At 45.0% G+C, this 13,310-nt stretch overlaps 1 protein-coding gene across 4 annotated transcripts in view; it reads left to right on the top strand.

Annotated features, from left to right (window-relative positions):
- Positions 1-13,310, top strand: part of DIS3L2 (DIS3 like 3'-5' exoribonuclease 2) — a 257,856-nt gene that overhangs the window by 38,113 nt on the left and 206,433 nt on the right. For all 4 annotated transcript variants that reach the window (XM_045030053.1, XM_045030051.1, XM_045030050.1 and 1 more), the window contains one exon: positions 415-516. In XM_045030053.1, the coding sequence (XP_044885988.1) occupies positions 415-516 (102 nt within the window). The remainder of the gene's footprint in view (positions 1-414; positions 517-13,310) is intronic.

Genomic DNA, 13,310 nt, shown 5'->3' with positions numbered 1-13,310 from the left:
AAACCTCCAAAAAACCTACAAACCTCCGTGATTAAACCTGATCCTCCTTGACCCCAGGTGGGGAAACCCCCCCCAAACCAAGTCTCAGTTGTGAGCTGAGTGTCAAGTGTGTTCTGGACAGATAACCCTGCTGTGTGGAGTAGCTGCGATTGGTATGTGAGGTGGGGCTACAGAAACCAAGGTCATCTCTTTTAGAAGGTGGGGTTCTGGACTGCAGAGGGCAGAACAGAGTGCGGTTGGCTGCAGTTACAACAGACTTGTTGCTGTGTTATGTAACATTTAAATATATATCTCCATCTCCCCAGGGGGGGTGTGCTGTTGTTTTTTGTCACTAGAGTATTTTTAAACTTCTGCAGTAAATATAGCTTAGTATTTTGTGCTTTGATATTTCATATTTTTTTCCCCTTTCCACAGGATGGGATTCGTGATATCTTTATTGATGGGGTGGTTGCTCGCAACAGAGCCCTAAATGGTGACATTGTGGTGGTGAAACTGCTTCCCAAGGAGCAATGGAAGGTCAGTCCAGTGTTCATTTCTATGGCTTGCTCAGAAAGAGCCTATGCTAATAATCTCCGCTGATCTTATTCATGTATGGCGTGTACCGTATACTAATATGAACTGTCCACAAATCTCTTAGTTAAATTGTGACTAATGTTTTAGCAGATTAAAAGTTTATCATTTTAAAGTAACACTTAAAACACTGAGCCACACCTCTTTGGCGTGCAGGCCCTATCTGTCACTACCTCAGGAGGTTTGTATTCTGCCCACCACACTAACCCAGAATATGAATGGGACTTTTTTAGTTGGCTTCATGTTTATGGCATTGAATGGTTTTGATTGGCTGTTTGAGCGCAGCTGACAGTATGTGTATATTTAACGCATACTATTTGCAATTCTTAATTAACCGATAGCACCCAGCAGTTTGTGGGACCTGAGACCTGGAGGACTCGTCTTGTCCCAACTCCAAATCTCATGACCATTCAGGTCTCGCACAAATGAAGAATGTGTGAAATAACTTGAGCAATACAAGCATGTTTATCACTTCTGTCTCCATCTCCTGTAGAATTTCACTCCTTTTAAAAGTATTTTTTTTCCTTCAACCTATCAGTGTCCAGGATGTCATATCAAGTGGCTGGATTATTCGGTTTGTTGCTAGTAAATCTGTTGGCAGCTTTGCACAGGGAAATCCTTACTTCAGTTCTCCATTTGCTGGGAGACTAAGGTGAAGCTAGCACATGTGGTTATGCTCTTACATTTGAACACGACAGAAGTGCTGCAACTTCTTCCAGACATAAATATCTGGCTTTTGAATTCCTTTCAGGAATGTGAAGAATGCATTCTCTCTCTAATTGATAAGTCCGAGCTAGGACAAAAGTCATAACCCTACCTGTTCAGTGAGGCGAAGGTCCAGTTTGTCTGAACAATCTGAGCCAGTCAGGTTAGTGCTCCTGGCTTGCTCGTTAGCCCAGTGTTTGTTTGAAGCAGACTCGTGGGGAAAAGTTTTAGATTTCCATTTACAAGACCTTCCATTGGCTATTGGCTGAACCTCATGTTGTCCCCTCTTGTAGAGGGAGAATGACTGCATGGAACATTTGATTCTTCTTTCTAGATAATTGTAAAAGGACTCTGAGCAAAAGGCTTACGTGCTTATTGCACAGTGTACTGGTGAAATTACATCACACAAAGGGTGATTATGCTGCTATAGTATTAAATAGGAACCAACACGCTGCAAATATACTCCTATGTGTATATAAATGTGGAAGAGATGCTTGCTCTTTTATGGATGACTTAACTTCTTTGAAAATCAAACAGTTACTAGGGTGAGGCAAGCTTTATTCAGTAGCCATTTAAAGGAGAGAAGAGCTGCGTTCAGTAGAGCCGTGTTTGCTCCGGTAGTGCTTGGATCACTAAATGCAAGTAAACGTATTAGCAAGTCTAAAAGAAGATGGGTTCAGCGTATTCTTCCCACTGCAGGCAAAACACTGAAAGCGGGAAAACTGGCAAGAAGCGCGGGTGAGGCTGCAAGCAGATAACCCAGAAGGCTTTAGATCTTCCCAATACAAGAGTCTGACTCTTCCACAGTGAATTTAACATTGCTAAATTAAGTACTCAAACCTACAGGAGTGTGTTAAGCCACGCAGGTGATGCACCAGGAGCGGATTTACCTTGAAACATACCGTGCCGAGGCACAGGGCCCCCCAGCAACAGGGGGCCCCAAAACATATGCACAGGAACTAGGAGTGCGGAGGGTTCTGCAGCACCCCCACGTTTTATGTGGGGCTCCGCTGCCACGCCATGCCTGGGGTTCTGGCTGCTGCCCTGCACCACTTACGTTAAAACATATTGTTAGGAGCACAGAACCGCCTGGGCTCCTGGGGAGACAGGGAGGGGCCTGAGCCCGGCCATGGGGGCTGCAGTGCAGCAGCTAAGGGGGAATTGCAGCCGCCTGCGTTGCAAGGACCCAGGGGAGGTGAGCAGAGATCAGCGCATGGAGGCAGCGGGGCACTCAGGTGGCCGTCAATGGAGCCATGCCCCCCCACCCTCCTTCAGGTCGGTCTCTGCCTGCTTCTCTGGGCCAGCTGGTGAGGCAGCAGCAGAGCCCACAGAGCCCTGGGCGCAGGGTGTAGCCAGGACCCCAGGCGCCCTGGAGGCAGCACACGTGTGGAGCCACTATGGGGCTGAAGAAGGAGACAGGAGACACCAAGATCTTCATGGCTAAAGACAGCTTCGGGCGCCCCGGTGGCCCTGCGCTGGCCGGCCTGGAGAAGTGGGCAGAGACCTGCCTCCACGCACTGATCTCTGTTCGCCTCCCCTGGCCGCTGGGTGCTTGCAAAGCAGGCAGCTATGATCCCCCTTAGCAGCTGCGGCTGCACTTCAGCCCCTGTGGCCGGGCTCAGGCCCCTCCCTGTCTCCCCAGGAGCCAGGGCAGTTCTGTGCTCCTAACAATATGTTTTAACATAATTGGCGCGGGATGGCAGTGGAGCCCCGCATAAAACATGGGAGTGCTGCAGTCCCCTCCCGCACCCAGGTCTGCCGACTGGGTGTGTGTGGAGGGAAGGGGCAGATGCCCCAGGGCTCAGCTATTTAAAAAGGCCTGGGGCTCCCGGCAGCAGCTGGAACCATGGGCCCTTTAAATTACCGCTGGAGCTCTGGGTGGTGTGGCCTGGGCAGCGCTGAAGGGCTGGCTGGGGGAGGCTAGCCCCCTGCCCCGCCCCTTCTTCCCGAGGCCCTGCCCCTTCCAGGGCCCCCGGTGCCAGCCCCCCACGTTGCCCAGGGGCCTGGCATTTCTGTCGGCAGGTCTGGACCCGCGCCTGGGGTGGACAGGGGTCTGGCTTTCTTTTTCTTGGCTGGGTTCCCAGGGGGCCCCCTGAAAATGAAGCTACGCACAGGGCCCCACTAACTCTAAATCCACCCCTGTGCTGAACTATGTCCCGGTCGGTTTCTTGCTATCAGCAACTTAGTCAGTGGGGGCATCATGCCCAACTCCCTAGTTTCTTGGAGTTTGTTGCTATGAAAACTTGTTTGCATTAGTTTTTTGGGAACGGTGCCACAGGGTTGTGTTGGGATTTATTACGGTTCATTTTGCCAAGTAATTATAAACTTGACTTGCTGTTACTGTCCTTCCTGATCGAAGATGATGCTGACGACAGTTTTACCTCTTGTGTGTATGGTTATGGCTGAAAAGACCGATGTGCCAGTCCTTTCCTCATGAAGTGCACAGGTAGCTCGAGGTGGAGGAAGGGGTTAAAGTCTGTGTCTGCTGAGTATGCCGCTATTTACGACCCAGCCTCTGTGCATTAAGATCTATACTGTGGTTAATCTTGAACTGGGTAACCCCAATGTTGCCTACTTCTTGCCAGTTAATCTTGAACCGGGTAACCCCATTATTGCTGGCTGTTTACCAGCTAATCTTGAACTGGGTAACCCTATTGTTACCTACTGCTTGCCAGTTAATCTTGAACTGGGTAACCCCATTATTGCCGGCTGTTTACCAGCTAATCTTGAACTGGGTAACCCCATTGTTACCTACTGCTTGCCAGCGTGACCTACCTCTTACTGACTCCCAGCTGTCAACGTCAACGTTGCAGCGTTTTGAGTTATGCATTGGTGTGGCCTTGAAGTGTTTCTTCTGGCCACCTTGTATGCAGTTGGCCACTTTCAGTTCCACCATGCAGCAACTGCCTTGGCATTCCGGTGTGGTCCATCCTTAACAAATGACCAGCCCAGTGTAACTGTGATGTGATAAGCCTGGCTTCAAGCCAGGAGAGTGACTGCATTCCAGAACCTCATCGTTGGTAACTTTATCCTGCCATATGATGCAGAGCATGGCACACAGATGTCATAAGTGGAACTTATCTAGAAGCTTAATGTGATGCCTGTAGCAAGTCCAGGTTTTTCACCCATACAGCAAGTTGGAGAGCACAATTATTTTACAGACTTGGTTTCAAGCTTAATACTGTGTTGCCAACAGACTCTGCCTGATACTCTGCCAAATGATGACCTAGCTTTGTTGATATGACTTGTCAGCTCCTTGTCTACAGTGACATCATTCGACAATATACTACTAAGATAGCAGACATCTGTAGCATCGTTTGGCTGTGTGTTTCTGATGGTGACTTTTACTTTTATGTAGGATTTTCCTGGCATAGGTCGATACATGACCTTTGTCTTTTTCAAGGTGATTGTCAGCCCATACCGTTCTGCAAATCTGTCTATAATCAATTTTATATCTTTTAGAATATGTGCCCCTAGAGCATACCTCAGCTTATGAACAATTGCCTCAAAGACATTCATGGATGATCGCAGCCTATTCAGCTTAAATAATTTTCCAGAGGATCGGAAACAAATCCTGGTACCGGCATTCAGGTCTCTTGTAGCTACATTGAGCATTGCTGCATAGAAGAGATTAAACAGGAGCGGGCCAATTATGCAGCCCTGCTTAATACCATTGGTAGGAAATGGGTCAAACTGAACACCGCCTATGCGGATTCGGCCAATCATTCCATCGTGAAATAGCCTCAGAATGTTGGTGTATTTTTCTGGAGAACCAAACTTACACAATATTGCTAAAGCCCAGGTCTGCTGACTGTGTCAAATAAGGATGGTGTAAAGGTCCTGTTGCTGTTCTCTGCATTTCTGCTGCATCTGACAGGCTACAAAGTTCATGTCTGCTGTTCGTAAAACCTCCAGTAGTACGCAATTAGTGATGTTGCATAGCAGATGATGAAAGAATACTCTAGTCAGAACCTTTCTGGCGATGGAGAGTAATGAGATACCGCGATCATTACCACAGTCAGACTTTTCACCTTTCCTCTTGTGTATGGTGCCAACTATCTTGTCTTTGAAGTCTTGCGGTATGATTTCAGTACTCCATATATTGAAGAATAGTCCATGCAGTCACCTAAGTAGAATCTCACCTCCATAATTCGATATCTCTGCAGGAATCCCATCAGATCTAGGAGCCCTGCAGTTCTTCATGGCACTGGTTCTTCAAGTCATGGTGCTGACTTCAAGGGATGGGGCTGTGTCCATGTTGTCATTACATGTTGGCTGTTCCACTAGTCTTCTGACTGCTGCTTCTGTGGTGTTGGGTGGTGTTTTCAAAAGATCACCGAAATGCTGTCACCACCTCTGAAAGATTTCTCCTTTGTCAGTGATCAGTGCTAGGCTGTCTGCACTCTTCAGAGGCACTGTTGTATTATGTGTAGGACCATATACATCTTTCAAAGCAGCATAGAAGTTTTTCGTCTCTTGACAGTTGGCATAGGTCTGGTTTTCATCTGCCTTGGCATTCCACCATTGATCCTGCATGTCTTTTATTTGATGGCATGACACAGATTCTTGTATGTTTATAACTGTGCCTACAGGAACATGGGATACAAGAATTTGACAATGCATCTCATGTTTTTAACGAGTAGTTGTTGAATTTCTGGATCATTCTTGTCAAACCAATCCTGATAATGTCATTTTGCCGTACCCATGTCTGCGAGAGAAGCTTGATATCCCATGTCGTGAAAAGTCGCCCACTCACTGTTTAAATTAGCACTAGTCGTCAAGCCAGTGGAGTCAGACAAAACTGCCGTGATATTATTACAGAGCTGCATTCATGTAGCTTCATCTTGTAATGCTTTATGCTGAGCTGTCTGATTGGTTTAGGTGGTGCTTTGCAATGCACTGGTTGAATTACTAATAACAGTTTGGAGCAGACTTTAGGATGATCTGGCCAGCAGTCTGCCCCGTGTATGGCTTCAGTGATTTGTACATCCTGTAGATCTGGCCGCTGGATGATGATGTAGTCGATAATATGCCATTGTTTGGATCTCGCTGCATCTGTGATGTTTTCTTTTTGTTGGGTAGGTGGAAAAAGGTATTCTTGATTGCTAATTGCTGCTTGACGCACTCACTAAGTAGCAGAGTTCCATTGCTATTCTCTTTCCCAGTCCCTTGCTGTCCGATGGCAGGCTGCCGGATTACCACATTACTTCCAATCCTTGCATTAAGGTCCCCCGCGTGATAATCAGTTTATCTGATGCAGATATAGACACAATGAGTTTGTGTAAGTCATTACAGAACTTTTCTTTCTCATTGACAACATTTGTCATGATAAGAGCATAAGCACTGCTGATAGTAACATACCACTTACGTTTCAATGGCAACCGTAGAACCAGAAGATGATCACTTATGCCTTTAGGTAAACATTCAAGCTTGGAGGCAACAGAGTTGCTAATGGCAAAGCTAACATCCGATAGTCTTGGCTGTGAGGATGGGTGACCTTACCCTGCACCGATCTCTGCAAGTTACCCTTCATCAGCGAGGCTGGTTTCACTGAGCGCGGCAATGTCAACCCTAAACCTGGACAATTCTCTTGCAACAAGTGCTGTGCCTCTCTCAGGTCAGCTGGTGGTAGAGTAAAGTACAAACATTCCATGAAACTATTATAATTGGCATTGAGAGATGCCTACATGCTGATCTGTGACTACGACCCCCAGCATTACCAGACCTGTTGCATCGCCACTCACCCATCACTGCAAAATTTTCCTCTGTCATCAGAACACACACATGAATTGTTTGAAGTGGTGGTGGCTCGTGTTGCACCATCCACATTCTCTCACTGTTCACTTGTGTTCCAGTGGCATACGTTGACAAGATGACTGGCGGGGGTTAGGGTGCACTCTATGGCCCTCGATGTGGGTGCTCTCTATAGTAGTGGACAACTGCTAGGCCTGCATCTGCTTGCTATGCCATGGTAGAGGTAACACTTTCTTTCACCATAGAAACCATTGAGGTCTTCGCTACCGACCCAGTAGCTAGCGGCATGGGTTAGTGAGTCTCAGGGTGTATTCCACACACTGATGGACCTGTTCACTACACCTTTGGGGCCCCTTGCTTCTCCAAGATCCCTTGCAGAATTTGCCTGGGCATGCAAGGACCCAGTTACCAGTTGGGACCATTCAGGAGGTATTGCAAGGGTCTTGCCTGTGGAGAGGCTATGTACCAGCAGGGGGGACACATGCATTTAGCCTGGAGCCCAGGCTCTAGGATCCTGTGAGCGGGGAGGGTCCCAGAACTCAGGTTGCAGCTCAAGCCCCATCTATACCGCAATTAAACAACCCCTTAGCCCGAGTCAGCTGGCCCGGGCCAACCACCGGGTATTAATTGTAGTGTAGACATACCCTGAGTGTACATTTAAAAAACATACACATTTTGGTTTGGTAGACCTTTTGCATGTTGATGGTTTTTATTTTTTACTACTCCCAACTCACTTGTGTTCTTGACTGTCTGAAGACTGGATTTCTTGGTTGTTTTGTTGGTATCCCTTTTACCACAAGGGATTTGGTTGTTAGTACACCAATTTGATGTGATGGTGCCTTTTGCGTTCCCAAAAAAGCCTGGACACAGTCCTGGGAGTGAGAACTTGCTTTTCCCACAGCAGGTGGTTCCCTACCACAGATTTCCCATCTTAATGATGATCCTCTGTGCTGGGTCCTACTATACTGCGGCATCCTAAATGCTAGGTTTGGAGCACTCAGAACTCCAGTGCAGGTTAGGGGGAATAAATGAATTGGGGGTGTGGGGGGGTATAGCTTGCATAACAAAGGGTTTTGGTCTTGTAAATTAGTATATTTGCCTCAAGAGCTGACAGTGTTAATGACATGGGTCTTCAACCTTGAAACTCTATTGAGAGCCCAGCCCCAAATATTTGTGATGCGATATCGTGAGATTGAGTCGTCCTGGTGAAAACATAATAGAGCTGTGTCAGGCTAAGGAGCTGGGATTCTAAAGAGGTGTGACCATGCTTTATGAAATAGCTCCTTGGCAGTTGGGAAGGAAATGATTCTTTTCTTCTTTCCCCATCCCTCCACTTTCTGGCTGCATGGTGGGAATAGGGAGATTCTGGAGGCTTGGATTTCTCAACATTCCTTCCCTCCCAGCGTACACATTGGGTAGCATTTGGTGAGTTGCTCGCTCTGCCCGGTCTTAAGCAGAGTGAGAGGAGTTCTGGACACATTTATATCCTCTATGAGAGCTTTGTGTGGTCCAAGAGCTACTTCCTGCTCTGTCTTCACCATGCGAGTTCCCACTATCGGGGCAACCTCCTTCCTTTCCTGATCTTGTATGTCTTTGCTTACTATCAGTTGCGATCTAAAGTCAATAAGTTTGACCTGGCACCACTAAAATGGGAAATTGACCTTTAGGCCCAGAAGATTACTAGCTTACATTTTTGAAGAATGCAACCTGTGGCCTCCTGCCAAAACAGAGCCAAGGGAGTTGCCGTGGCTGTGTCGATGCTATATTTCAGAGGTTCTTCACACATCCTCTTGCCTAGTGGCTTGGGAGTATAATATAACTAAGGAACTATGGTAACTTTCAAATGATTGGGCTCTTAAAAAGAAAGTAATTTGACTCACAGACCATATTTCTTCAGATACTTAACATATAACCATGCTTACACCCATCCTCAGAATTCCAATCCTGTATAATTATACAACTTGTAGTAGAATAACCTGAATGGTGCAAAATGTTCATGTAATTATTATAGTAATATTTTTCCAACGCATTGAGAAGAGGAAAGCAGGGTAATAGTATAAGAAGGGACACACTTCATTTAATCTTCCCTTGCAACCTGCTCCTGCTCTTCCAGCTCAGGCATGACGTCAAGAAGCATTGTCATGCATAATTGTTGTGTAGTATTTCCACTTCATCCTCTATCATTTTATAGTATTTGTTTAATTCAGACTTGCATGTTGCTTTTTCCTGGGAGACTTATTTTGTTGTAGAAAATAACACATTAATCACTTGTTATTATTTGGGGCTTGAGTTCTTGGCAATTCATAGTGCTTACAGAACAGTAGTTTATCATGTAGAGTATGTTGCATGACAGCTCCGCCATGAATTGCCCTCTCTATCGTTGTATGCCGTGCAGTAGTAGCCGTGTCAGTCCCAGGATATTAGCGAGAGAAGGTTGGTGAGGTAATAAAAGATATTACCTCACTCGATATTACCTCACTCACTTATCTGTCTGTATCAGTAACATTTTAGGGCCTTACAGTAGAACCTCAGAGTTACGAACTGACTAGTCAAGCGCACACCTCATTTGGAACCGGAAGTACACAATCAGGCAACAGCAGAGACAAAAACAAAAAGTAAATACAGTACTATGTTCAATTTTAAATTCTACAAAAATAAAGAGAAAGCAGCCTTTTTCATCTGCATAGTAACGTTTCAAAGCTGTGTTCAGTCATTGTTCAGTTGTAAATGTTTGAAAGAACCACCATGTTTTGTTCAGTGTTACAAACATTTCAGAGTTACGACCAACCTCCATTCCCCAGCTGTTCTTAACTCTGAGGTTCTACTGTATTTTGAAAACAGAATCTAGTATAGGACATATTACTGTCACTGAGTTGCCCCATTATGCTCAGTCAGGAGTGCTGGCAGGGATAGATTTTATGTATGCATATCATTGGCTATCATATGTTGCAGATATCTGAGTCTGCTCAGCACAAAGGCATTTAAAACAAACAGTCCAAGCGGTATTGAAATTCAGCAGGCCTTTCAAAAGGAGACCTTTTTACCACGATCATTCCCTCTCATGGAGGACTGAAGAGGGGGTGGTCCAATCTTTCCTGCACTATTATGAGTCTATCCTGGTGCTCTTGTAGAAAGGACTCCGTGGGGCTGTTTGACAGGAGGGGAAGTATTCCAGCATTCTGGCACTGAAGTGGCCCAAGCACTAAAAAGCATAACCCCTTTTATCCTAGGAAACTCTGTGCTCCTCCAGGAACTCTAAGAGGTAAGATGTAATATAAGGCTCTGGGTAGTCTTAGATATTTGGAGTCGGGACCTGCTCCTTTTAGGGCCATATGTCTGAGGTAATCACTTTAAACTATCTATCTAGTAGATGTTGACAAAAATTCACTTTGCCCAACAGTGACTATTGTTGACATATTTGGCAACATCTAAAGGAAAGGAAAAATTAAATTCAAACAGACGTCAAGAAGCATTGTCATGCACAATATAAACATAATGGTATATCCTGGGCAGCTACCATACACAGCTGTTGACGTAAACGTATGTCGTGTTAGTCAAACCTCTAGATGGGGTTGTTAACTTTGGACATGCTTTAGCAAATGTTTATTTGCTTCTTATTCATCCAAATCAAGATTTTCTTTGTTAGCCCTGATAATGTTTTAGGCATAAGAGTATCACATAGCCCCTCCTTCACACTATCAGAATAATGCTGTTTTGAGAATGAGAGTGTAGTGATCACTAAAGTTCTTTGGAGCTCTTCATTCCATAGTTAAAGAGCTTAGGAGAGGCCAGAGCTAAAGGAATGGGTGAGTGTGCACCTTAAAAATAACCTAACATAACTCATGCTGCCAAAGAACAGAGTAAAAAACCTAAGACGCCAGGAAGGTATCCATATGAGCAGTTATAACAACTATAAAAGGTTCATAGAAGCTACAGAGACAGTCCAATTTATTATTGCTGTAGGCTGCACTTAACTTTTAAATTGGCTGCTCACTGAGTGGTAATAGCTAGAGGGATATTTATCTGGGGTAAATAAAAGCTGTTTTTCATAGAAGGAAATGTTACATTAAATTTCCTCTTCCCCCAGATGTTGCTTTGAGAAATGTTTTTTAATAAAAGGTAATTGGACGTGAATGAGCCAAAGTCTTAATGCAATAGGTCACAACAGGGAATGCCTGCCATGCTTCAGAGACCTGTATCGATAGCCTACTCACGTGCTCCGTGTGTCTGATTGCTGTGATCTTGCCCCTTGAAGTAGATGTTGCAACTGTTCCCCCTGGATATTAAAAAAGGAGAAGCAGAAATATCCTCTCTTTGGATGTAGGGCAGTTTGACGATCCCGATGAAGATCTTCAGTAGAATGATCTCCATTGGGTATTTATCTCTCCTGGAAAAGCCAAGGGCATCCCAGTTCTGCTCAGTGGTGCAAGTACGGTGGTACGGTCCGGCACGCCATACCAGTAAGATATTTATAGCTGGTATGGCGTACCGGAAAGACAGAGGAGGAGCCCTTCCCCAGCCCTTCCATGCAGCTGCATCTCCTGAGTCCTCCTGCCTGGGTCTGTACAGCAGAAATCTCCGGCGGAGTAGGAAGAGGACAGCCCCCCCCACGCTCCCCAAGGTAACGTGGGGTGGTGTGGATCATAGGGGGAGGGGATGAGGAGAGCGCGGGGCCCAGGGCTGGGGGCAGGGCAGGGAGGAGTCACATGGGGAGGTCATGTGCTTCTCCCTCACCCTTTGTGTCCTGCCCATCAGTGCAGTGTACTGGCAAGAAATTATTTCTACTTGTACCACTGCATCTGCTGAAGCAAAGGCAATAAAGATTTGGAGTTTCAGAAAAATTTGTCAAGTATCAGAGGGGGAGCTGTGTTAGTCTGGATCTGTAAAAGCAGTAAAGAGTCCTGTGGCACCTTATAGACTAACTGACGTATTGGAGCATGAGCTTTCGATAGGTGATAGGTTTGCTCAGACTGAATTAAGTATCATTAGGCTTCAGTGAATGTTACTGGAAGAGCTTCATTTTGAGGGGTGAAAGGAAGGGCTGATGGGAACGACTGATCTTACTTAGTATAAGAGCAAAGCCAGCATTTAATACCTAATCTCCTATTACCGTTCATTTTTTCTTGGTCAGATGAATGAAATCTAGTATAACACATTGTTCCCTTTCACAACTGACTTTCCTTTGAATGATTGTTTTAAAATCTCATCTTCCAAGTCTTCTCTAAACATGCACACATCACACTAGATTATTCTTAATCCAATCTCTTACATAATCACTATAATTTGGATTTTTCTTAGTCGTTGGTTCCTGTGGAATTAGCATTTTCTTAGAATTGTTTGTTTTTTTTGCCAGTTCGGAAGTGTAACAGACTTATCTGATGTTATCACATGACTGTTTGGAGCCTACATCTTGTAGGAGAATCTCATCATACCTGTCACAAATAAATAGTCTCTGGAGTTTCTCACACACTAAACTTTTATAAATCCTTTTTTGATATAATGTTCATTTTTTAAAGATCTTGGTTACTTTTTATACCCACATAACTAAATAATGCAAATTGGTTTAAGTGCAAAGCATACTGATAAATCAGCTCATCTGGACTGGGATTTGTATAATAAACATAACATAAAGAAACACTGAAGTAGATGTTTTTAAAGGAGAGGGTGCCCCTTAGATGTAGTTTGATTCTTGAGAGATTTAGAAGAAAAGAGTTGAGTATAACACTAAAAAGCTGCTTATCTTTTAATATATCTCCAGGAGGCTTTGTTAGGGTATTATTTTTTTAAAAGGGGGGAGAAGTCTTATGTATCAATCTCCATGATTGCTCTTGTGATCTGCTGCCTGAGAAATGGCTGAGAAACAAGAGGCTGACTACATGTGAACAAAGCTATTTGTAGATTGGCTGCTTCAGACTTTCCCCCCTTCCTTCCCTGAACTCTGTTAAAGGGAGTAAATCCGAGGGACTGGGGATCTAAAACAGAGGGAATCCTGTAAGTAGAGAACTGCAGGATGTGGGGGGAGATGCGTGAAAAGAAGGCGGTCTTTGCAATAATGCCTTGAAGGCAAGATGCGCGACCTCATTTGTAACCAGAAAGTTCTTGTTGATAAAGAAGCTATTGAACACCAGTAGTGAGCTGCCTTAAAACTGCTGGCACAAGCGGTTTGTGTCTACGGTAGATGAGGGTGAGGTAAGATGGGAAAATGAATTCAATGGTAGCTACCTATAGTGAATTTGTTCCTCTACTACATTAGGTCTGGAAGCTTTTAGAAAAGGATTGAG

The sequence above is a fragment of the Mauremys mutica genome, chromosome 9 (genome assembly GCF_020497125.1).
Source record: "Mauremys mutica isolate MM-2020 ecotype Southern chromosome 9, ASM2049712v1, whole genome shotgun sequence".
NCBI lineage: Eukaryota > Metazoa > Chordata > Testudines > Geoemydidae > Mauremys > Mauremys mutica.
This window is presented reverse-complemented; position numbering and strand designations above follow the sequence as displayed.